The 22,545-nt window shown below is 59.3% G+C and overlaps 1 protein-coding gene across 3 annotated transcripts in view; it reads left to right on the top strand.

Annotated features, from left to right (window-relative positions):
- The first annotated feature begins 535 nt into the window (after window positions 1-535).
- LOC135173922 (protein disulfide-isomerase TMX3-like) overlaps window positions 536-22,545 on the top strand; it is a 36,365-nt gene continuing 14,355 nt past the window's right edge. Inside the window, exon 1 of one of the 3 annotated variants that reach the window (XR_010301556.1) lies at window positions 536-1,077. Coding sequence is in view for 2 of the 3 variants with exons in the window: in XM_064141134.1 (XP_063997204.1) it covers window positions 975-1,077 (103 nt within the window). In the remaining variant the exon portion in view is untranslated. The remainder of the gene's footprint in view (window positions 1,078-22,545) is intronic. The other 2 variants (XM_064141134.1, XM_064141133.1) reach the window with 2 other exon arrangements.

Consider the following 22,545-nt stretch of genomic DNA (forward strand, 5'->3'; position numbering starts at 1 on the left):
CTCCGGGGGCGTATTATTGATAGGGACCTTTGCGAATGCGCTGTGCCGCAGCCCCGCCCCCCGTTCCTATGGAGGTTCGCGGTGCCGCCCCCGGTTGCTATGGAGTTTTGCGCATGCGCCGTGCCGCGGTCCCGCCCCTCGCTGCTTGTGTAGGGAGTCTGGGAGCATCTGGAGGGGTTCTGGGCTCCCCAAAAAGGGTCTGTAACCCTGTGCAGGGGTCTGTGTACATGTGAGGTGAGTGTGGGGGTATCAAAGTGGGATCTGGGGGCATCTAAAGGGTTCTGGGGTCATACAGAGGTGTCTGGGGGTCTCTGGGGGAAGCCCTTTGGTGCTCCAAGGGTACCTCTGCAGGGTCCTGAAGGAGTTGAGAGGGACCTGGCAAGGTGCTGCTTGCTGCCAGGTGCTGCTGAGGGGCTTGAGTGGCGTCTGAAGGGGCTTTGGAGGCAGCTAAAGGCCATCTGGGGGCTCCTAAGGGGATTCTGAGGGGGCCAAAGGGGATCTGGGGGTATCTAAAATGGGTCTGTGAGTATCAAGAGGTCTTTTGGGCACATGTAAAGTGGTCTGGGGGCATCTAAAGCGGTGGGGCTGGATCTAAAGTGGGTCTGGAGGCATCTAAGGGAGATCTGTGAGTGTGTAGAGGGGTTCTGGGGTCTCTAAAAAGGTCTGGGGCTGTGCTAGAGGCTTCTGGGCTCATCTGCAGTGAGCCTGGGGGCCCTCAAAAGGGTCTGGGGACAGGTAAAATGGGCCTGGGGTCATGCAGCAGGGTTCAGGGGCATCAGAAGGGGCATTGTGGGCATCTAAGTTGGCCTGGGGTCCTCTGGAGGTTGCCTCCCTCTTTCTGTCTCTGTTGTTTGTGCCTGGGTGAGAGTTCTCTGCTGTGTTTGTTCTCTCTTTTTGCAGGGAGCTGAACTGCTTTGCCCCAGCCCAGCTGCAGATCTGCACTCAGCCTCAGCCCCAAGCCCTGGCAGGGTGGGATGCTTTGGTACCAGGCCGTGGAGCTGTTTGAAATGCAATTGCTGCTTGCAGCTGGTTCAGAAATGGATTTCCTGTGGCTGTGGGGGCAGAAATGTCTCTGTGGTGAGTTGGTGCCAAGTGCCAGCCTTGCTTAAAGCCTTCTCTTAGGCCTTTCAGTGTGCTGATGGTTGCAGAGGAGAAGCTCAGGGTGTGAGGGAGTGAAAACTGAAGGGGGTGTTCAGGTGTGGGGAGAGGCCTCTGCCCTGGAGAGGCTGCTGGGCAGTGCTGCTGCAGCTAAGGTCTCCCTCGGGGAGCTGTTCCCCTCAGGGGCACTCTGGGGGCACTGTGCAGGAGGTGGCAGCCAGAAGACAGAGCTGCCTGGGCCTCGTTGCTGTGCTGGCCAAAGCAGGTCACTTGTGCAGCTGTGCCACTTGGTGCTCAGGGCTGTGCTTGGGCAGAGAGGCAGCTGTGCCAGCAGCCTGTGCCGCAGTGCAGTTGGTGCTGGTGCAGTGGAGCCTTTGCAGCTTGGCTCTGGGCTGATGGCAGTGGAGCCCCAGAGGCAGCGGTGCCAGGGCAGCTCAGCAGGGGCTGGGCTAGGGGCCGAGGCTGTGCTGCCTGCAGAGGCTTTTGTGTGCCTGTGTCGGGGTGGATTTAACATCCTTTTACTGCTGGGATGTGCTCCTGCTGCTGCCTTTCTGCTGCCCGGCTGGGAGGGGTCCAGAGGGACTGGGAGACACCAGGAGGGGTTGGGAGGAGACTGGGAGGGCATTGGGAGGGAGTGGGAAGGGATGCATGAGGGACTGGGAGGGAATGTGAGTGACTGGGAGGGGAATGGGTAGGGCTGAAGGGGGTTGGGAGGAAATGGGAGAGGACTGGAAGGGACTGGGACCGAGAGACTGGGATGGACTGGGGAGGGGCTGGGAGGGGAATGGGATGGAGGAGGAAAGAACAGGAATGGGAATGAAGGCAATTGGGAGGGAACTAGGAGAGGACAGGGCCAGACTGGGAGGGATTGGGATGGATTCAGTGGAAATGGGAGAGACTGGGATTGGGAGGAGACTAGGAGGGCATTGGGATTGAGTGGGAGGAGTGGGATGGACTGGGAAGGGCCTGTGAGGGGATTTGGAGGGACTGATGGGAACTGGGAGTGGAATGGGAGGGACTGGGAAGGGACTTGGAGAGGCTGAGAGAGACTGAGCCAGACTGGGAGGTGTTTGGGAGGCAGTGAGAGGGATTCAGTGGAACTGAGAGTGACTGGGAGGGATTGGGAGGAGAGGGAGGGGTCTGGGAAGGCATCAGGGATGGCCTGAAGGGATCGGGATGGGGAAGGCCTGGGAGGTAGTGGGAGGGGACTGGGAAGGGGCTGGGAGGGGAATTGGAGGGACTGGGAGAGAGTGATAGGGGATTGGGAGTTACTGAGGGGACTGGAAGGAGACTGGGATATGCTGGGAGATAGTGGAATGGAGAGGGAGGGATTGTGAGGGGCTGGGTGGGACTGGAAGGGGACTGGGAAGGACTGAGAGAGACTGGGCTGGACTGAGAGGGGACTGGACTGGCAATGGGAGGGAGTGGGAAGGCATCTGGAAGGGATCAGAAGGAATTGGAAGAGACTGAGAGGGAATTTGGCATGGGAGGGCATTGGGAAAGGCTCTGGGGGGATTGCAAGAGACTGGGATGGACTGGGACGGAGTGGGATGGACTGGAATGGGAGTGAGAGGTGTGAGGGAGGGGAATGGGACTGGGAGGTCCTGGGATGGGACAGGAAGGGGAATGGGAGGGACTGATGGGAACAGGGAGAGGAATGGGATGGACTTGGAGGGACTGGGAAAGGACTTGGAGAGGCTGAGACTGAGCCAGACTGGGAGGGGTTTGGGAGGCACTGAGAAGAACTGGGAGGGAGTGGGAAGCCTGCAGAGGAACTGAGAGAGAGTGATAGGGGATTGGGAGTTCCTGGAGGGGACTGGAAGGGGAATGGGATATACTGGGAGGTAGAGGAATGGATTGGGAGGGAGCTGGGTGGGACTGATGGGGACTGGGAGGAAATGGGAGGGGACTGGGATGGACTGGAAGGGATTGGGAGAGAGTGAGAGGGGATGTGGAATGAATTTGGAGAGACTGGGAGGGACTGGAAGGGATTGGGAGAGAGTGAGAGGGGATGTGGAATGAGTTTGGAGAGACTGGGAGGGACTGGAAGGGATTGGGAGAGAGTGAGAGGGGATGTGGAATGAGTTTGGAGAGACTGGGAGGGACTGGAAGGGATTGGGAGAGAGTGAGAGGGGATGTGGAATGAGTTTGGAGAGACTGGGAGGGACTGGAAGGGATTGGGAGAGAGTGGGAGGGGATGTGGAATGAATTTGGAGAGACTGGGAGGGACTGGAAGGGATTGGGAGAGAGTGGGAGGGGATGTGGAATGAGTTTGGAGAGACTGGGAGGGACTGGAAGGGATTGGGAGAGAGTGGGAGGAATTCAGAGAGACTGGGAGGGACTGGGGTGGAGTGGGAAGGAATAAATGAGTGACTGGGAGGGAATGGGAGAGACTGGGAGGGGATTGCGAGGGACTACTTGGAACTGGAAGAGGAATGGGATGGTCTGGGAGGGACTTGGAGAGACTGAGCCAGACTGGGAGGGGTTTGGGAGACGCTGAGAAGGACTAGGAGGGGACCAGGCTAGACTGGGGGGGGATTCAGAGGAACTGGGAGGGATTGGGAGGCGACTGGGAGGGAGTGGGATGGAGTGGGAAGGGATTGATGAGGGACTGGGAGTGATTGTGAGTGACTGGGAGAGCCATGGAGGGGAACAGGAGGGGCAGATGGGGAGTGGGATGGGATTGGGAGGGACTGGCGAGGAGTGGGAGGAGACTGAGAGGTAGTGGGAGGGAAGTGGGAAAGGATGAGGGACTGGGAGGCAGTGGGAAGGCACTGGGAGGGGATTTGGAGGGACTGGGAGAGAGTGATGGGGATTGGGAGCTGATGGAGGGGACTGGAAGGGGACTGGGATATACTGGGAGCCAGTAGGATAGACTGGGAAGGATTGGGAGAGGACTGGGTGGGAGTGATAGAGAACTGGGAAAGGACTGGGAGAGACTGGGAGGGGACTGGGATGGACCTGGCAAGAACTAGATTAGGACTGGGAGAGAACTGGGATGAGCCTGGAAGGGACTGGGAAGGACTGGGAATGTGAAAGTACTGGGAAAGGAGTGGAATGGGATTGTGAGGGACTGGGAGGGAGTGGGTGGGATTTAGAGGAACTGGGAGAGAGTTGGATGGACTGGGAAGGGATCTGGGAGAGACTCGAGGGGACTGGGATGGACTGGGAAGGGGACTGAGGTGCATGGAGGGGTATGGGACTGGGAGGTACTGCGAAGGGACTGAGAGGGCAATGGGATGGACTGGGAGGAACTGGTGTGAACTGGGAAGGGGGGGGAAGGCCAGAGAGAGAATGGGAGGGGAATGGGTTGGACCTGGTTAAAGACTGGATTGGGACTGGGAGAGGACTGGGAGGGTATTAGGAGAGGCCTGGAAGGGTCTGAGAAGGACTGGGATGTACTGGGAAAGGCCTGGAATGGGATTGTGAGACTGGGATGGAACTGAGAGGGGATTGGGAGGGAGTGAGTGGGATTCAGAGGAACTGGAAGAGTCTGGGATGGACTGAGAGTGGGCTGGGCTGGGAAGGGATCTGGGAAGGAGTGAGGGGACTGGGAGGGATTGGGAAGGGGACAGAGAGCTGTCAGGGAGGGGAATGGGACTGGGAGGTACTGGGATGTACTGGGATGGGACAGGGAGGGGAATGGGAGGGACTGATGGGAAGTGGGAGAGGAATGAGATGGCCTGGGAGGGGATCTGGAATGGATTGTGAGAGAGTGGGAGGGGACTGGGAAGGGATTGGGATAGCCTGGGAGCTAGGGGGATGGACTGGGAAGGATTGGGAGGGGGCTGGGTGGGAGTGATAGAGGATTGGAAGGAAATGGGAGAGGACTGGGAAGGGACCGGGATGGACCTGGTAAGGACTGGATTTGGACTGGGAGGTACTGGGAGAGGACTGTGAGGGAACTGGGATAGGCCTGGAAGGGACTGAGGAGGACTGAGAGGGGACTGAGAGGTGGCAGGGAGGGGACTGGGCCAGGGAGAGGATTGGGGGGAATGGGAAGGGGTTTGGAATGGATTGGGACTGGGAGGGGACTGGGCTAGAGTGGGAGGGGAGTGGAAAGGTAGTGGGAGGGTGTGCAAGGTAGTTGGAGGGCACTGGAAGGGACTAGGAGGGGATTGGGATGGACTGGGAAGGGACTGGTGAGGATTGGATTGGGAGAGGCCTGGAGGGTACTGAGAAGAACCGGGAGGGGACTGGGATGTACTGGGAAAGGAGTGGGATGGGATTGAAAGAGACTGGGGTGGGACTGGGAGGGGGTTGTAGGGAGTGGGTGGGATTCAGAGGAACTGGGAAGGACCGGGAGGAGACTGGGAGTGGGGTGGACTGGGAATAGTGGAACTGGGAGGGGACTGTGAGGGATTGGATGGGACTGGGAAGGGGCCTGAGAGGTGGCAGGGAGGGAAGTGGGACTGGGAGGTACTGGGATGGGATAGGGAGGAGATTGTGAGGGACTCATGGGAACTTGTGGAGAAATGGGAGGGAATGGGAAAGGACTGGAAGGGGACTGGGATATACTGGGAGACTGTGGGATGGACTGGGAAGGATTGGGGGAGGGCTGGGTGGGACTGATAGGGGCTTGGGAGGGACTGGGAGAGACTGGGATGGACCTGATGACGACTGGACTGAGACTGGGAGGGACTAGGAGATGCCTGTGAGGGAACTGGGAAAGATCTGGAAGGGACTGAAAAGGACAGGGAGGGGAGTGGGATGTCCTGGGAAAGGAGTGGAATTGGATTGTGAGAGACTGGGCTGGGACTGGGAGGGGACTGAGAGAGAGTGGGTGGGACTGGGAACAACTGAGCTGAACTGGGAGGGGACTGGGAAGGGGCCTGAGAGGTGCCAGGGAGGGGAATGGGACTGGGAGGTAGTGGGATGGGGCAGGGAGGGGAATGGGAGAGACTGATGGGAAGTTAGAAAGGAATGGGCTGGACTTGGAGGGAGTGGGAGGGGATTGGGAGGGAATGTGATGGGGTCTGGAATGGATTATGAGTGACTGGGAGGGCACTGAGCCAGAATGGGAGGGGATTGGAAGGGATTGGGATGTACTGGGAGCTAGTGGGATGGACTGGGAAGGATTGGGTGAGGCTGGGTGGGACTGGGAGTGGATTGAGAGGAACTGGGAGAGGTTGGGAGGGACTGGAGTTGGACTGAGACTGGGAGGGGACTGAGGTGGACCTGGTAAGGACTGGATTAGGACTGGGAGAAAAATGACAGAGGAGTGGAAGGGACAGAGAAGGTCTGGGAGGGGAGTGGGATGTACTGGGAAATGACTGGAGTGGGATTATGAGAGACTGGGATGGGACTGGGAAGGAGACTGAGAGGTGGCAGTGAGGAGAATGGGTCTGGGAGGGACAGGGATGGTAATGGGAGGAACTGGTGGGAACTGGGGGAGGAATGGGATGCACTGGGCTGGAGTAGGAGGGCATTGGGAGGGAATGGGAAGGGATCTGGAATGGATTGTGAGTGACTGGGGGGGACTGAGCCAGAGTGGGAGTGGACAGGGAAGATACTGGGAGGGGAATGGGAAGGCAGTGTGAGGGTGTGAAAGGTAGTTGGGGTGGCCTGGAAGGCCCTGGGAGAGTATTGAGAGGGAGTGTGAGGGGACTGGAAGGAGACTGGGATATACTGGGAGCTAGTTGGATGGAGTGGGAAGGATTGGGTGGGGCTGTGTGGGACTGATAGGGGATTGGGAGGAGATTGGAAAGGGCTGGGAGGGGAGTGGGATGTGTTGGGAAAGGACTGGAATGGGATTGTGAGAGACTGGGAGGGGACCAGGAGGGATTGGGTAGGACTGGAGTGGGATTGTGAGAGACTGGGAGGGACTGGGAGAGGATTGGAGAGAGTGGGTGGAATTGAGAGGAACGGGGAAGGACCGGGAGGAGCCTGAGAGGGCATTGGAATGGACTGGGAGGGAGTGGGATGGTGTGGGAAGGGATCTGAAGGGACCTGGGAAGGAGCAGAAGTGGGAGGGGACTGTGGGGGATTGGGTGGGACTGGGAAGGGGCCTGAGAGGTGGCAGGGAAGGGAATGGGAGGGACTGATGGGAAGAAGAAGAAGAAGGAGGTAGAGTGGGAGGGGATTGGAAAGGAATGGGAAGGGATCTGGAATGGATTGTGAGTGCCTGGGAGGGGACTGGGAAGAGACTGGCAGGGGAGTGGAAAGGTAGTGTGAGGAGGTGAAAGGTAGTTGGGGTGGCCTGGAAGGGACTGGGAAGGCATTGGGAGGGAGTGGGTAGGATTCAGAGGAACTGGGAGAGACTAGGAAAGACTGAGAGGAGACCAGGAGGGCATTGGGATGGACTGGGAAGGGATCTGGGAAAAAGTGAGTGGAACTGTGAGGGGACTGGGCGGGGATTGGGTGGGACTGGGAGGTGCTGGGATGGACTGGGAAGGATTGGAAGGGGGCTGGGTGAGACTGGGAGGGGATTGGGAGGAAATGGGATCAGACTGGGAGGGACAGAGAGAGACTGGGAGGGGATTGGGAGGGAAGGGGAAGGGATGGGAAGGGGACTGGATTGGGACTGGGAGAGGAGTGCGAGGGAACTGGGAGAGGCCTGGAAGGGGCTGGGGAGGACTGGGAGTGGGAAGGAGTGGGATGGACTGGGGAGGGATCTATGAATGACTGAAGTGACTGGGAAGGATTGGGTGAGGCTGGGAAGGTGCCTGAGAGGTGTGAGGGAGGGGAATGGGACTGGGAGGTCCTGGAATGGGACTGGGAAGAGAATGGGAGGGATTGATGGAAGTGGGATGGGATTGGGAGAGAATGGGAAGGGATCTGGAATGGTTTGTGAGTGGGAGGGGACTGGGAGGCAATCAGAGAGGAGTGGGAGTGAGATGTAGTGGGAAAGGAGTGGAATGAGGTTGTGAGAGACAGGGATGGGACTGGGAGGGATTTGGGAGGGAGTGGGTGGGATTCAGAGGAACTGTGGGAGACTGGGAAGGACTGGGAGGGCATTGGGATGGAGTGGCAGGGAGTGGGATGGACTGGGAAGGATTAAGCAGAACTGGGGAGGGGACTGGGAGGGATTGGGTGGGACTGGGCAGGGGCCTGAGAGGTGTCAGGGAGGGGAATGGGCCTGGGAGGTGCTGGGATGGGACAGGGAGGGGAATGGGATTGACTGAGATGGAGTGGGAGGGGACTTGGAGGGAATGGGAAGGGATCTGGAATGGATTGTGGGTGACTGGGAGGGGACTGGGCTGGACTGGGAGGGGACTTAGAAGGGACTGGGAAGGGAATGAAAAGGAACTGGGAGGGTCTGAAAGGTAGTTGGAAGGGACTGGAAGGGACAGAGAGAGACTGAAAGGAGACTGGGATGGACCTGGTAAGGACTGGATTGGGACTGGGTGAGGACTGGGTTGTACTGGGAAAGGACTGGAATGGGAGGGCTTGGAAGGGGTCTGGATGGGAACTGAAAGTGCTCCTAGGAAGAACTGGGACAGACTGGGAGGGATTGGGAGGTGGTCTGGGAGAGACTGGAGCAGGATTGGGCAGGGACTGGGATGGGATTAGAGAGGGGCTGGGAGAGGTCTGGGAGGGAACTGGAAGGCACTGCAGAGGAATTGGGAGGGACTGGGAGGGGGCTTGATGGGACTGGGAATCTTACCTGGAGGCGCTGGGAGCTGCTCTGGGGGCGCTGGGAGCCTCCTCTGTGCCCCTGCCGCCGTTTGGTCTCCCTCCCCCCTCCCTCCCTCCTGGCGCTGACAGAGCAGGAGGGCCAGAGCCACGCTCTGATTGGCCAGCGGGGCTCGGGCAGCAGCGCTCCCATTGGCTGCGCTGGGCCAGCCCCCCAGTTTGGGAACAGTGCATCCCAGTTTGGGACCAGCCCCCCCAGTTTGGGAACAGTGCATCCCAGTTCGGGACCAGCCCCCCCAGTTTGGGAACAGTGCGTCCCAGTTTGGGACCAGTCCCCCAGTTTGGGAACAGTGTGCCCCAGTTCGGGACCTGCCCCCCAGTTTGGGAACAGTGTGCCCCAGTTTGGGACCAGCCCCCCCAGTTTGGGAACAGTGTGCCCCAGTTCGGGACCAGCCCCCCCAGTTTGGGAACAGTGTGCCCCAGTTCGGGAACAGCCCCTCCAGTTTGGGAACAGCCCCTCCCAGTTCGGGCCCAGCCCCTCCCAGTTTGGGAACAGTGCGCCCCAGTTCGGGACCAGTCCCTCCCAGTTTGGGACCAGTGCATCCCAGTTCGGGACCAGCCCCCCCCCAGTTTAGGAACAGTGCGTCCCAGTTTGGGACCAGCCCCCCCCCAGTTTGGGAACAGTGCGTCCCAGTTCGGGAACAGCCCCCCCCAGTTTTGTTCCAGTGCGTCCCAGTTCGGGACCAGCCCCCCCCAGTTTTGTTCCAGTGCGTCCCAGTTCGGGACCAGCCCCCCCCAGTTTTGTTCCAGTGCGTCCCAGTTCGGGACCAGCCCCCCCCAGTTTTGTTCCAGTGCGTCCCAGTTCGGGACCAGCCCCCCCCAGTTTTGTTCCAGTGCGTCCCAGTTCGGGACCAGTCCCCCCAGTTTTGTTCCAGTGCGCCCCAGTTTGGGACCAACCCCCCAGTTTGGGAACAGTGCGCCCCAGTTTGGGACCCGCCCCCCAGTTTGGGAACAGTGCGTCCCAGTTCGGGCCCAGCCCCCCAGTTTGGGAACAGTGTGTCCCAGTTCGGGACCAGCCCCCCAGTTTGGGAACAGTGTGTCCCAGTTCGGGACCAGCCCCCCCAAATTTGTTCCAGTGCATCCCAGTTTGGGACCAGTCCCCCCAGTTTGGGAACAGTGCGTCCCAGTTCGGGACCAGTCCCCCCAGTTTGGGAACAGTGTGTCCCAGTTCGGGACCAGCCCCCCCCAGTTTTTGTTCCAGTGTGTCCCAGGTTGGGACCAGTCCCTCCCAGTTTGGGAACAGTGCATCCCTGTTCGGGACCAGTCCCTCCCAGTTTGGGAACAGTGCATCCCAGTTCGGGACCAGACCCCCCCAGTTCAGGAACAGTGCATCCCAGTTTGGGACCAGTCCCCCCCAGTTTAGGAACAGTGCGTCCCAGTTCGGGACCAGTCCCCCCCCAGTTTTGTTCCAGTGTGCCCCAGTTTGGGACCAGACCCCCCCAGTCTGCGACCACTGCCTGCAGTTTGGGTTGAGTGTGTCCCAGTTTGGGCCCAGTTTGCCCCAGTTGGGGTCCAGTTCCCTCCCAGTCCCTTCCATTCCCCTCCCACTTCTGTTCCAGTCCCTCCCACTCCCCATCCAGTTCTTCCCAGTCCCCTCCAGTCCCTCCCAGTCTTTGCCAGTTCCCTCCCACACCCTCCCAGTTTCCTCGCAGTTCCTGCCCAGTCCCATCCCAGTGCTTCCCAATTCCATCCAGTACCTCCAACACACCTTCATGTCCCCTCCCAGTCTGTCCCAGTCCCTACCACTTCGGTTCCAGTCCCCAGCCCTCCCCTCCCAGTCCCTCCAAATCCCTTTCCAGTACCTCCCAGTTCCCTCCCAACTCGCTCCCAGTCCCTAACAGTTCTCTCCTACTCCCTCCCAATGCCTCCCACTTCCTTCCCAGTCCCCCGCCCAGTCCCCTCCCATTTCCATCCCACAACTTCCCAGGCCCTCCAAATTCTATCCCAATCCTTCTCATTTCCCTCCCAGCCCCTCCCAGGGAGCCTGACTGGGAGGGACTGGGATGGAACTGGGTGTGACGGGCAGGGATGGGGCACAGGGTGCAGCCTGTGAGGGATTGTCAGGGACTGGGAGGGAACTGGTTGTGACTGTGTGGGGATTGGGAGAGACTGGGAGGGATTGGGAGGGGGCTGGGAGGGCATTGGGACGGACTGGGAGGGAATGGGATGGAGCGGGAAGGGATCAGGGATGGAGTGGAGGGATTGGGAGGGACTGGGATGGCCTGGGAGGGGATGTGGAGGGAGAGAGCGATAGGGGCTTGGGAGTTAGTGGAGGGGACTGGGATATACTGGGAGATAGTGGAATGGAGTGGGTGAGGATTGGGAGGGAATGGAGAGGGATCTGGAATGGATTGTGAGTGACTGGGAGAGGACTAGGGACAGGGAGGGGATTAGTAGGGAGTGGGAGGTAACTGGTAGCACTAGGGACTGGGAGAGACTGAGAGGGGACTTGGATGGACCTGGAAAGGACTGGATTGGGACTGGGAGGGAAATGGGAGTGGATTGGAAGGGACTGAAAAGAACTGGGTGTGGAGTGGGATGTACTGGGAAAGGAGTGGAATGGGATTGTGTGAGAGTGGGATGGGACTGGGAGGGAGTGGGTGGGATTCAGAGGCACGGGGAAGGAGTGGGATGAGTGAGATGGACTGGGAAGGGATCTGGGAAGGACTGAGCTAAAGTGGGAGGGGCCTTAGAGGTGTCAGGGAGGGGAATTGGACTGGGAGTTGCTGGGATGGGACAGGGAGGGGAATGGGAGGGACTACTGGGAAGTGGGAGAGGAATGAAATGGAATGGGAGGGAGTGGAAGGGGATTGGGAGGGAAGGGAAAGGGATCTGGAATGAATTGTGAGTGACTGGGAGGGGACTGGGGACAGGGAGGGGATTAGGAGGGAGTGGGAGGTGACTGGAAGGGGACTGGGATATTGTGGGAGCTAGTGGGATGAACTGGGAAGGATTGGGATGGGGCTGGGTGGGAGTGATAGAGGACTGGGACGGGACCGGGAGGGACTGAGAGAGACTGGGAGGGGACTGAGATGGATCTGATAAGGACTGGATTGGGACTGGGAGAGGACTGTGAGGGAACTGGGAGAGGACAGGAAGGGACTGGGAGGGGGAGTGGGAGGGATTGAGAGGAACTGGGAAGGACTTGGAGGAGACTGGGAGGGCATTGGGATGGAGTGGGAGTGGGATGGAGTGGGAAGGGGCCTGAGAGGTGTCAGGGAGGAGTGACCTGGGAGGGCATTGAGAGGGAATGGGAAGGGATCTGGAATGGATTGTGAGTGACTGGGAGGGGCCTGGGAAGGTAGTGGGAGGATGTGAAAGGTCTTTGGGGTGGCCTGGAAGGCATTGGGAGGGGACTGGGATGTACTGGCAGCGAGTGGGATGGACTGGGAAGGATTGGAAGGGGGCTGGGTGAGACTGGGAGGGGATTGGGAGGAAATGGGATCAGACTGGGAGGGACAGAGAGAGACTGGGAGGGGATTGGGAGGGAAGGGGAAGGGATGGGAAGGGGAGTGGGAAGGGACTGGTAAGGACTGAGGAAGACTGGAAGGAGACCAGGAGGGATTGGGTAGGACTGGAATGGGATTGTGAGAGACTGGGAAGGGATTGGGAGTGAGTGGGTGGGATTCAGAGGAACGGGGAGGGAGTGGGAAGGGATCTGGGAAGGACTGAGCTGAACTGGGAGAGGACTGGGAAGGGGCCTGAGAGGTGTCAGGGAGGGGAGTTGGACTGGGAGGTGCTGGGATGGGACAGGGAGGGGATTTGGAAAGGATTGTGAGTGACTGGGAGGGGACTGGGCAGGTAGGGGGAGAGTGTGAAAGGTAGTTGGAGTGGCGTGGGAGGGGCCTGGGATATACTGGGAGCCAGTGGGATGGTCTGGGAAGGATTGGGAGGGGGCTGGGTGGGACTGATAGAGGACTGGGAGGAAATGGGAGAGGACTGTGAGGGACTGGAGTTGGACTGGGAAAGGACTCATCCCAGTCCCCTCCCAGTCCTCAGTCCCTCGCAGTCCTGTCCCATTCCTTCCAGTCCTCTCCCAGACCGTCCCAGTCCCAATCCAGTCCTTCCCAGTGTCTCCCAGTATGCCCCAGTCCCCTTCCAGACTAGGGTGATTGTGAGTGAGTGGGAGAGGCAGGGAGGGGAATGGGAGGGAGAGCTGGGAAGTGGGATGGGATTGGGAGGGACTGGGGAGGAGTGGGAGGAGACTGAGAGGGAAGTGGGAAAGGATGAGGGATGGAGTGGAGGGATTGTGAGAGACTGGGATGGCCTGGGAGGGCATGTGGAGGGCCTGGGAGAGAGGGAGAGGGGCATGGGAGTTAGTGGAGGGGACTGGGGTATACTGGGAGATAGTGGAATAGATTGGGAGTGGATTGGGAGGGAATGGAGAGGGATCTGGAATGGATTGTGTGTGACTGGGAGAGGACTGGGGACAGGGAGGGGATTAGGAGGGACCTCGAAAGATTGGATTGGGACTGGGAGAGGACTGGGAGGGAACTGGGAGAGGATTGGAAGGGACCGAAAAGAACTGGGTGCAGAGTGGTATGTACTGGGAAAGGAGTGGAATGGGATTGTGAGAGAGTGGGATGGGACTGGGAGGGGTTTGGGAGGGAGTGGGTGGGATTCAGAGGCACGGGGAAGGAGTGGGATGAGTGGGAGGGAGTGAGATGGACTGGGAAGGGATCTGGGAAGGACTGAGGTGAACTGGGAGAGGAATGGGAGGGGGCCTGAGAGGTGTCAGGGAGGGGAATTGGACTGGGAGTTGCTGGGATGGGACAGGGAGGGGAATGGGAGGGACTACTGGGAAGTGGGAGAGGAATGAAATGGAATGGGAGGGAGTGGAAGGGGATTGGGAGGGAAGGGAAAGGGATCTGGAATGAATTGTGAGTGACTGGGAGGGGACTGGGGACAGGGAGGGGATTAGGAGGGAGTGGGAGGTGACTGGAAGGGGACTGGGATATTGTGGGAGCTAGTGGGATGGACTGGGAAGGATTGGGATGGGGCTGGGTGGGAGTGATAGAGGACTGGGACGGGACTGGAGTTGGATTGGGACGGGACCTGGAGGGACTGAGAGAGACTGGGAGGGGACTGAGATGGATCTGATAAGGACTGGATTGGGACTGGGAGAGGACTGTGAGGGAACTGGGAGAGGACAGGAAGGGACTGGGAGGGGGAGTGGGAGGGATTGAGAGGAACTGGGAAGGACTTGGAGGAGACTGGGAGGGCATTGGGATGGAGTGGGAGTGGGATGGAGTGGGAAGGGGCCTGAGAGGTGTCAGGGAGGAGTGACCTGGGAGGGCATTGTGAGGGAATGGGAAGGGATCTGGAATGGATTGTGAGTGACTGGGAGGGGCCTGGGAAGGTAGTGGGAGGATGTGAAAGGTCTTTGGGGTGGCCTGGAAGGCATTGGGAGGGGACTGGGATGTACTGGGAATGGCTCTGGGGACTGGGAGAGACTGGGAGAGGAGTGGGATGGGCCTGGAAAGGACTGGATTGGGACTGGGAGGGAAATGGGAGAGGATTGGAAAGGACTGAGAGAGGACTGGGTGGGGAGTGGGATGTACTGGGAAAGGAGAGGAATGAGATTGTGAGAGACTGGGAGGGGATTTGGAGGGAGTGGGTGGAATTCAGAGGAATTAGGAGGGATGGAGTGGGAGGGAGTAGGATGGACTGGGAAGGGATCTGGTAAGGACTGAGCAAAAGTGGGAGAGGATTGGGAATGGGACTGAGAGGTGCTGGGATGGGACAGGGAGGGGAATGGGAAGGACTGGTGGGAAGTGGGAGAGGAATGGGCGTGATTGGGAGGGAATGGGAAGGGATCTGGAATGGATTGTGAGTGACTGGGAGGGGCCTGGGGACTGGGAGGGACTTGGGAGGCGAGTGGAAGGGGAGCGGGACATACTGGGAGCTAGTGGGATGGACTAGGAAGGATTGGGTGAGGCTGGGTGGGACTGGGAGTGGATTGAGAGGAAATGGGAGAGGACTGGGACTGGGATGGGACTGGAAAGTACTGGATTAGGACTGGGAGGGCAATGGGAGAGGACTGGAAGGGACAGAGAAGGACTAGGAGGGGGGGTGGGATGTACTGGGAAAGGAGTGGAATTGGATGGAGTGGGAAGGGATCAGGGATGGAGTGGAGGGATTGGAAGTGACTGGGATGGACTGGGAGGTAGGGGGAGGGGAGTGGAAACGTCTGAAAGGTACTCGGAGGGGCCTGGAAGAGTCTGTGAGGGGATTTGGAAGGACTGGGAAGGGAATGGAAGGGACTGGAAGGGGACTGGCATATGCTGGGAAGAATGGAGGGAACTGGGACAGGACTGGGCGGGAATGGGATTGACTGACAGGGAGTGGGTGGGGACAGGGAGGGGAAAGGGATTGACTGACAGGGAGTGGGTGGGGACAGGGAGGGGAATGGGATTGACTGACAGGGAGTGGGAGGGGACAGGGAGGGGAATGGGATTGACTGACAGGGAGTGGGAGGGGACAGGGAGGGGAATGGAAAGGGATCTGGAATGGATTGTGAGTGAATGGGAGGGGACTGGGCGGGAGAGGGAGGAGACTTAGTAGGGACTGGGAAGGGAATGAAAAGGGACTGGGAGGGTCTGAAAGGTAGTTGGAAGGGCCTGGAATGAACTGGGAGGGGACTGGGATGTACTGGGAGCTAGTGGGATGGACTGGGAAGGATTTGGAGGGGGCTGGATGGGACTGATAGGGGATTGGGTGGAAATGGGAGAGGACTGGGATGGACCTGGTAAGGACTGGATTGGGACTGGGTGAGGACTGTGAGTTGTACTGGGAAAGGACTGGAAGGGGAGGGCATGGGAAGGGCCTGGATGGGAACTGAAAGCGATCCCAGTAGGAACTGGGATGGATTGGGAGGGATTGAGAGGGGGTCTGGGAGAGACTGGAGCAGGATTGGGCAGGGACAGGGATGGGATTAGAGAGGGGCTGGGAGAGGTCTGGGAGGGAACTGGGAGGGACTGGGAGGGGGGTTGATGGGACTGGGAATCTTACCTGGAGGCGCTGGGAGCTGCTCTGGGGGCGCTGGGAGCCTCCTCTGTGCCCCTGCTGCCGATTGGTCTCCCTCCCCCCTCCCTCCCTCCCTCCCGGCGCTGACAGAGCAGGAAGGCCAGAGCCACGCTGTGATTGGCCAGTGGGGCTCGGGCAGCAGCGCTCCCATTGGCTGCGCTGGGCCAGCCCCCCCAGTTTGGGAACAGTGCGTCCCAGTTCAGGACCAGCCCCCCAGGGATCAGGGATGGAGTGGAGGGATTGGGAGGGACTGGGATGGCCTGGGAGGGGATGTGGAGGGAGAGAGGGATAGGGCCTTGGGAGTTAGTGGAGGGGACTGGGATATACTGGAAGATAGTGGAATGGAGTGGGAGTGGATTGGGAGGGAATGGAGAGGGATCTGGAATGGATTGTGAGTGACTGGGAGAGGACTGGAATGGCACTAGGGACTGGGAGAGACTAAGAGAGACTGGGAAGGGACTGGGATGGACATGGAAAGGACTGGATTGGGACTGGGAGAGGACTGGGAGGGAAATGGGAGAGGATTGGAAGGGACTGAAAAGGTCTGGGTGTGGAGTGGGATGTACTGGGAAAGGAGTGGAATGGGATTGTGAGAGAGTGGGATGGGACTGGGAGGGAGTGGGTGGGATTCAGAGGAACGGGGAAGGAGTGGGAGGGAGTGAGATGGACTGGGAAGGGATCTGGGAAGGACTGAGCTAAAGTGGGAGGGGCCTTAGAGGTGTCAGGGAGGGGAATGGGACTGGGAGGTGCTGAGATTGGGACAGGGAGGGGAATGGGAGGGACTGATGGGAAGTGGGAGAGGAATGAGATGGAATGGAATGGGATCTGGAATGAATTGTGAGTGACTGGGAGGGGATTAGAAGGGAGTGGGAGGTGACTGGGATATTCTGGGAGCTAGTGGGATGGACTGGGAAGGATTGGGAGGGGACTGGCTGGGAGTGATAGAGGACTGGGGTGAAATGGGAGAGGACTGGGAGGAGACTGGAGTTGGACTGGGAAGGGACAAGGAGGGACTGAGAGAGACTGGAAGGGGACTGAGATGGACCTGGTAAGATCTGGATTGGGACTGGAAGAGGACTGTGCGGGAACTGGGAGAGGCCAGGAAGGGACTGGGAAGGACTGGGAGGAGACGGGGAGGGCATTGGGATGGAGTGGGAGTGGGATGGAGTGGGAAGGGGCCTGAGAGGTGTCAGGGAGGAGAGTGGACTGGGAGGGCATTGGGAGGGAATGGGAAGGGATCTGGAAGGGATTGTGACTGACTGGGAGGGGACTGAGCCGGAGTGGGAGGGGACTGGGAAGGTAGTGGCAGGATGTGAAAGTGAGTTGGGGAGGCCTGGAAGGCATTGGGAGGGACTGGGAGGGGACTGGGATGTACTGGGAGCTAGTGGGATGAACTGGGAAGGATTGGAAGGGGGCTGGGTGAGACTGGGAGGGACAGAGAGAAACTGGGAGGGGATTGGGAGGGAAGGGGAAGGGATGGGAAGGGGAGTGGGAAGAGGCTGGTAAGGACTGGATTTGGACTGGGAGAGGCCTGGAAAGGACTGAGGAGGACTGGAAGGAGACCGGGAGGGATTGGGTAGGACTGGAATGGGATTGTGAGAGATTGGGAGGGGATTGGGAGGGAGTGGGATGGAGTGAGAAGGGATCTGGGAAGCAATGAGTGGGACTGGGAGGGATTGGGTGAGACTGGGAAGGGGCCTGAGAGGTGTGAGGGAGAGGAATGGGCCTGGGAGGCCCTGGGATGGGACAGGGAGGGGAATGGGAGGGACTGATGGAAGTGGGATGGGATTGGGAGGGACTGGTGAGGCGTGGGAGGAGACTTGGAGGGACTGAGAGGTAGTGGGAGGGAAGTGGGAAAGGATGAGGGATGGAGTGGAGGGATTGTGAGGGACTGGGATGGCCTGGGAGGGGATGTGGAGGGCCTGAGAGAGAGTGACAAGGGCTCAGGAGTTAGTGGAGGGGACTGGGATATAGTGGGATGGAATGGGAGAAATTGGGAATGGATCTGGAATGGATTGTGAGTGAGTGGAATGGCAATGGAAAGGGACTAGGAGGGAGTGGGAGGGGACTGGGGTGGACCTGGAAAGGACTGGATTGGGACTGGGAGAGGACTGGAAAGGACTGAAAAGGACTAGAAGGGCAGTGAGATGTAGTGGGAAAGGAGTGTAATGGGATAGTGAGAGACTGGGAAGGGGTTGGGAGGGAGTGGGTGGGATTCAGAGGAATGGGGAGGGAGTGGGATGGAGTGGGAGGGAGTAGGATGGGCTGGGAAGGGATCTGGGAAGGATTGAGCTGAACTGGGAGAGGACTGGGAAGGGGCCTGAGAGGTGTCAAGGGAGGGGAATTGGACTGGGAGGTGCTGGGATGGGACAGGGAGGGGATTTGGAAAGGATTGTGAGTGACTGGGAGGGGACTGGGCAGGTAGGGGGAGTGTGTGAAAGGTGGTTGGAGTGGCGTGGGAGGGGCCTGGGATATACTGGGAGCCAGTGGGATGGTCTGGGAAGGATTGGGAGGGGGCTGGGTGGGACTGATAGAGGACTGGGAGGAAATGGGAGAGGACTGTGAGGGACTGGAGTTGGACTGGGAAAGGACTCATCCCAGTCCCCTCCCAGTCCTCAGTCCCTCGCAGTCCTGCCCCATTCCTTCCCAGTCCTCTCCCAGACCGTCCCAGTCCCAATCCAGTCCTTCCCAGTGTCTCCCAGTATGCCCCAGTCCCCTTCCAGACTAGGGTGATTGTGAGTGAGTGGGAGAGGCAGGGAGGGGAATGGGAGGGAGAGCTGGGAAGTGGGATGGGATTGGGAGGGACTGGGGAGGAGTGGGAGGAGACTGAGAGGGAAGTGGGAAAGGATGAGGGATGGAGTGGAGGGATTGTGAGGGACTGGGATGGCTTGGGAGGGGATGTGGAGGGCCTGGGAGAGAGGGAGAGGGGCATGGGAGTTAGTGGAGGGGACTGGGATATACTGGGAGATAGTGGAATGGAGTGGGAGTGGATTGGGAGGGAAGGGAGAGGGATCTGGAATGGATTGTGAGTGACTGGGAGAGGACTGGAATGGCACTAGGGACTGGGAGAGACTGGGAAGGGACTGGGATGGACCTGGAAAGGACTGGGAGGGGATTGGGTCAGAGTGGCAGAGGACTGGGGACTGGGAGGGACTTGGGAGGTGACTGGAATCGGAGTAGTATATACTGGGAGCTAGTGGCATGGACTGGGAAGGATTGGGTGAGGCTGGGTGGGACTGGGAGTGGATTGAGAGGAAATGGGAGAGGACTGGGACTGGGATGGGACTGGAATGGACCTGGAAAGGACTGGATTAGGACTGGGAGGGCAGTGGGAGAGGACTGGAAGGGACAGAGAAGGACTGGGAGGGGAGTGGGATGTACTGGGAAAAGAGTGGAATTGGATTATGTGAAACTGGGATGGGACTAGGAGGGGAGTGAGAGAGGGTGGTTGGGACTGGGAAGGAGACTGAGAGGTGACAGAGAGGGGAATGGGACAGGGAGAGTAATGGGAAGGACTGTTGGGAATTGGGAGAGGAATGGGATGCACTGGGCTGGAGTAGGAGGGCATTGGGAGGAAATGGGAAGGGATCTGGAATGGATTGTGAGTGACTGGAGGGGACTGGGCCAGAGGGAGCATACTGGGAGGGGAATGGGAAGGTAGTTGGAGGACCTGGAAGGGACTTGGAGGGGATTGAGAGGGAGTGGGAGGTGACTGGAAGGGGACTGGGATATTCTGGGAGCTAGTGGGATGGACTAGGAAGGATTGGGAGGGTGCTGGGTGGGAGTGATAGAGGACTGGGAGAGGACTGGAGTTGGACTGGGAGAGACTGAGAGAGACTGGGATGGGACTGAGATGGACCTGGTGAGAACACTGGGAGAGGCCAGGAAGGGACTGGGAAGGTCTGGGAGGGGACTGGGAGGGATTGAGAGGAACTGGGAAGGACTTGGAGGAGACTGGAGGGCATTGAGATGGACTGGGAGTGGGGTGGAGTGGGAAGGGGACTGGGAAGGAGTGAGTGGGACTGGGAGGGATTGGGTGAGACTGGTAAGGGGCCTGAGAGGTGTGAGGGAGGGGAATGGGCCTGGGAGGTCTTGGGATGGGACAGGGAGGGGAATGGGAGGGACTGATGGAAGTGGGATGGGATTGGGAGGGACTGGTGAGGCGTGGGAGGAGACTTGGAGGGACTGAGAGGTAGTGGGAGGGAAGTGGGAAAGGATGAGGGATGGAGTGGAGGGATTGTGAGGGACTGGGATGGCCTGGGAGGGGATGTGGAGGGCCTGGGAGAGAGGGATAGGGGCTTGGGAGTTAGTGGAGGGAATTGGGATGCAGAGGGAGGGAAGTGGAAGGGACTGCAAGGGAATTGGGAGGGACTGGAGGGATTCGGATAGGTCTAGAACGGGACTGGGAGGGGACTTGTTGAGACTGGGATCCATACCTGAAGGCACTGGGAGCCATCTGGGAAGCACTGGGAGCCATCCTGGAAGCACTGGGAGCTGAACTGGGAGCCGCCATTGTGTCCCCTGCCACCATTCTGTCTGTCTCCCTCTCTCCCTCCCTCCCTGGCGCTGTGAGGGGAAAGAGCGGGAAAGCCAGGCTGCGCTCTGATTGGCCAGCGGGGCTTAAGCGGGAAGCGCTCCCATTGGCTGCGCTGGGCCCAATTCCCCCACTTGGTGTCCACTTTGGGCCCAGTTCCTACCAGTTTGGGAACAGTTTGTCCCAGTATGGGACCACTTTCCTCCCAAGCCCACCCAGTTCCCTCCCGTTTCCATCCCACTGCCTCCCAGACCCTCCAAATTCTATCCCAATCCTTCTCATTTCCCTCCCAGTCACTCCCAGGGAGCCTGACTGAGTGGAACTGGGAGGGACTGGGATGGACCTGGGTTTGACCAGCAGGGATAGGGCACAGGGTGCAGACTGTCAGGGATTGTCAGGGACTGGGAGGTAATTGGTAGAGACTGGGAGGGAACTGGTTGTGACTGTGTGGGGATAGGGAGAGACTGGGATAGACTGGGAGGGATTGGGAGGAGACTGGGAGGGCATTGGGACGGGCTCGGAGGGAATGGGATGGAGTGGAGGGATTGGCAGTGACTGGGATGGACTGGGAGGTAGGGGGAGTTGAGTGGGAGCGTCTGAAAGGTACTCAGAGGGGCCTGGAAGAGTCTGTGAGGGGATTTGGAAGGACTGGGAAGGGAATGGAAGGGACTGGAAGGGGACTGGCATATGCTGGGAAGAATGGAGGGAACTGGGACAGGACTGGGAAGGACTTGGAGGGGATTTGTGCGAGACTGGGAGGAGATGTGGGAAGGACTTGGAGGGGCTGGAGGTGGACTAGGATAGAAATGGGATGCACCAAGAGGGAGGTGAGAGGGAACTGGGTAGGACTGGGAGAGACTGAGGGGGACTGGAGAGGAACTGGGAGTGACTGGGAGGGAGTGTGAGGCAATTGGGAGGCACAGGGAGGGAACCGATTGGGACTGCCTGGGGATTGGGAGAGACTGGGAGGAACTGAGTGGAACTGAAAGGCCACTGGGGGCAACTGGGAGGGACTGGGAGAGGATCTGGGGGTTACTGGGCAGGATGGGGAGCGGAACTGGGAGAGACTGGAAGGGGATCTAGGAGGAACAGAAGGAACTGGGATTAGACTGGGAGGGACTTGGAGGGGATTTGTGAGAGGCTGGGAGATGTGGGAGGGAACTGGGAGGGACTGAGATGGAAATGGGATGGGCCAGGAGGGATGTGAGAGGGAACTGGGTAGGACTGGGAGGGACTGGAGGGATTTGAGAGGGATTGGGAGGAAACTGGAAGGGACTGCGGAGGAATTGGGATGCAGAGGGAGGGAAGTGGAAGGGACTGCAAGGGAATTGGGAGGGACTGGGCAGGATTCAGAGAGGTCTAAAATGGGCCTGGGAGGGGACTTGTTGAGACTGGGATTCGTACCTGGAGGCACTGGGAGCCATCTGGGAAGCACTGGGAGCCATCCTGGAAGCACTGGGAGCTGCCATTGTGTCCCCTGCCACCATTTTGTCTCCCTCCCTCCCTCCCTGACGCTGTGAGGGGAAAGAGCGGGAAAGCCAGGCTGCGCTCTGATTGGCCAGCGGGGCTTAGGCGGGAAGCGCTCCCATTGGCTGCGCTGGGCCCAATTCCCCCACTTGGTGTGCACTTTGGGCCCAGTTCTTACCAGTTTGGGCCCAGTTTGTCCCAGTTTGGGACCACTTCCCTCCCAAGCCCACCCAGTCCCCTCCCATTTCCATCCCACTGCCTCCCAGTCTCCACCAGTCCCCTCCCATTTCCATCCCGCTACCTCCCAGTCTCTACCAGTCCCCTCCCATTTCCATCCCACTGCCTCCCAGTCTCTACCAGTCCCCTCCCATTTCCATCCCACTGCCTCCCAGTCTCTACCAGTCCCCTCCCATTTCCATCCCACTGCCTCCCAGTCTCTACCAGTCCCTTCCCATTTCCATCCCACTACCTCCCAGCTCCCCCCAGTCCCCTCCCATTTCCATCCCACTATCTCCCTGCTCCCCCCAGTCACCTCCCAGTCGTTCCCAGTCCTTCCGGATTCCATCCCATTTCCCTGCCAGTCACTCACAGGGAGGGGAACTAAGAGGGACTGGGAGGAACTGGGACTGAACTGGGAAGGACTGGGATGGAACTGGGTGCGATTGGCAGGGACAGGGTGTGGGGTGCAGACGGTCGGGGACTGGGAGGGGATCCGCAAGAGACTGGAATTGACTGTGAGTGGATCTGGGAGGTACTGGGATCGGATCTGGGAGAGACTGAGAGGG

The sequence above is a fragment of the Pogoniulus pusillus genome, unplaced genomic scaffold (assembly GCF_015220805.1).
Source record: "Pogoniulus pusillus isolate bPogPus1 unplaced genomic scaffold, bPogPus1.pri scaffold_138_arrow_ctg1, whole genome shotgun sequence".
Taxonomy (NCBI): Eukaryota; Metazoa; Chordata; class Aves; order Piciformes; family Lybiidae; genus Pogoniulus; species Pogoniulus pusillus.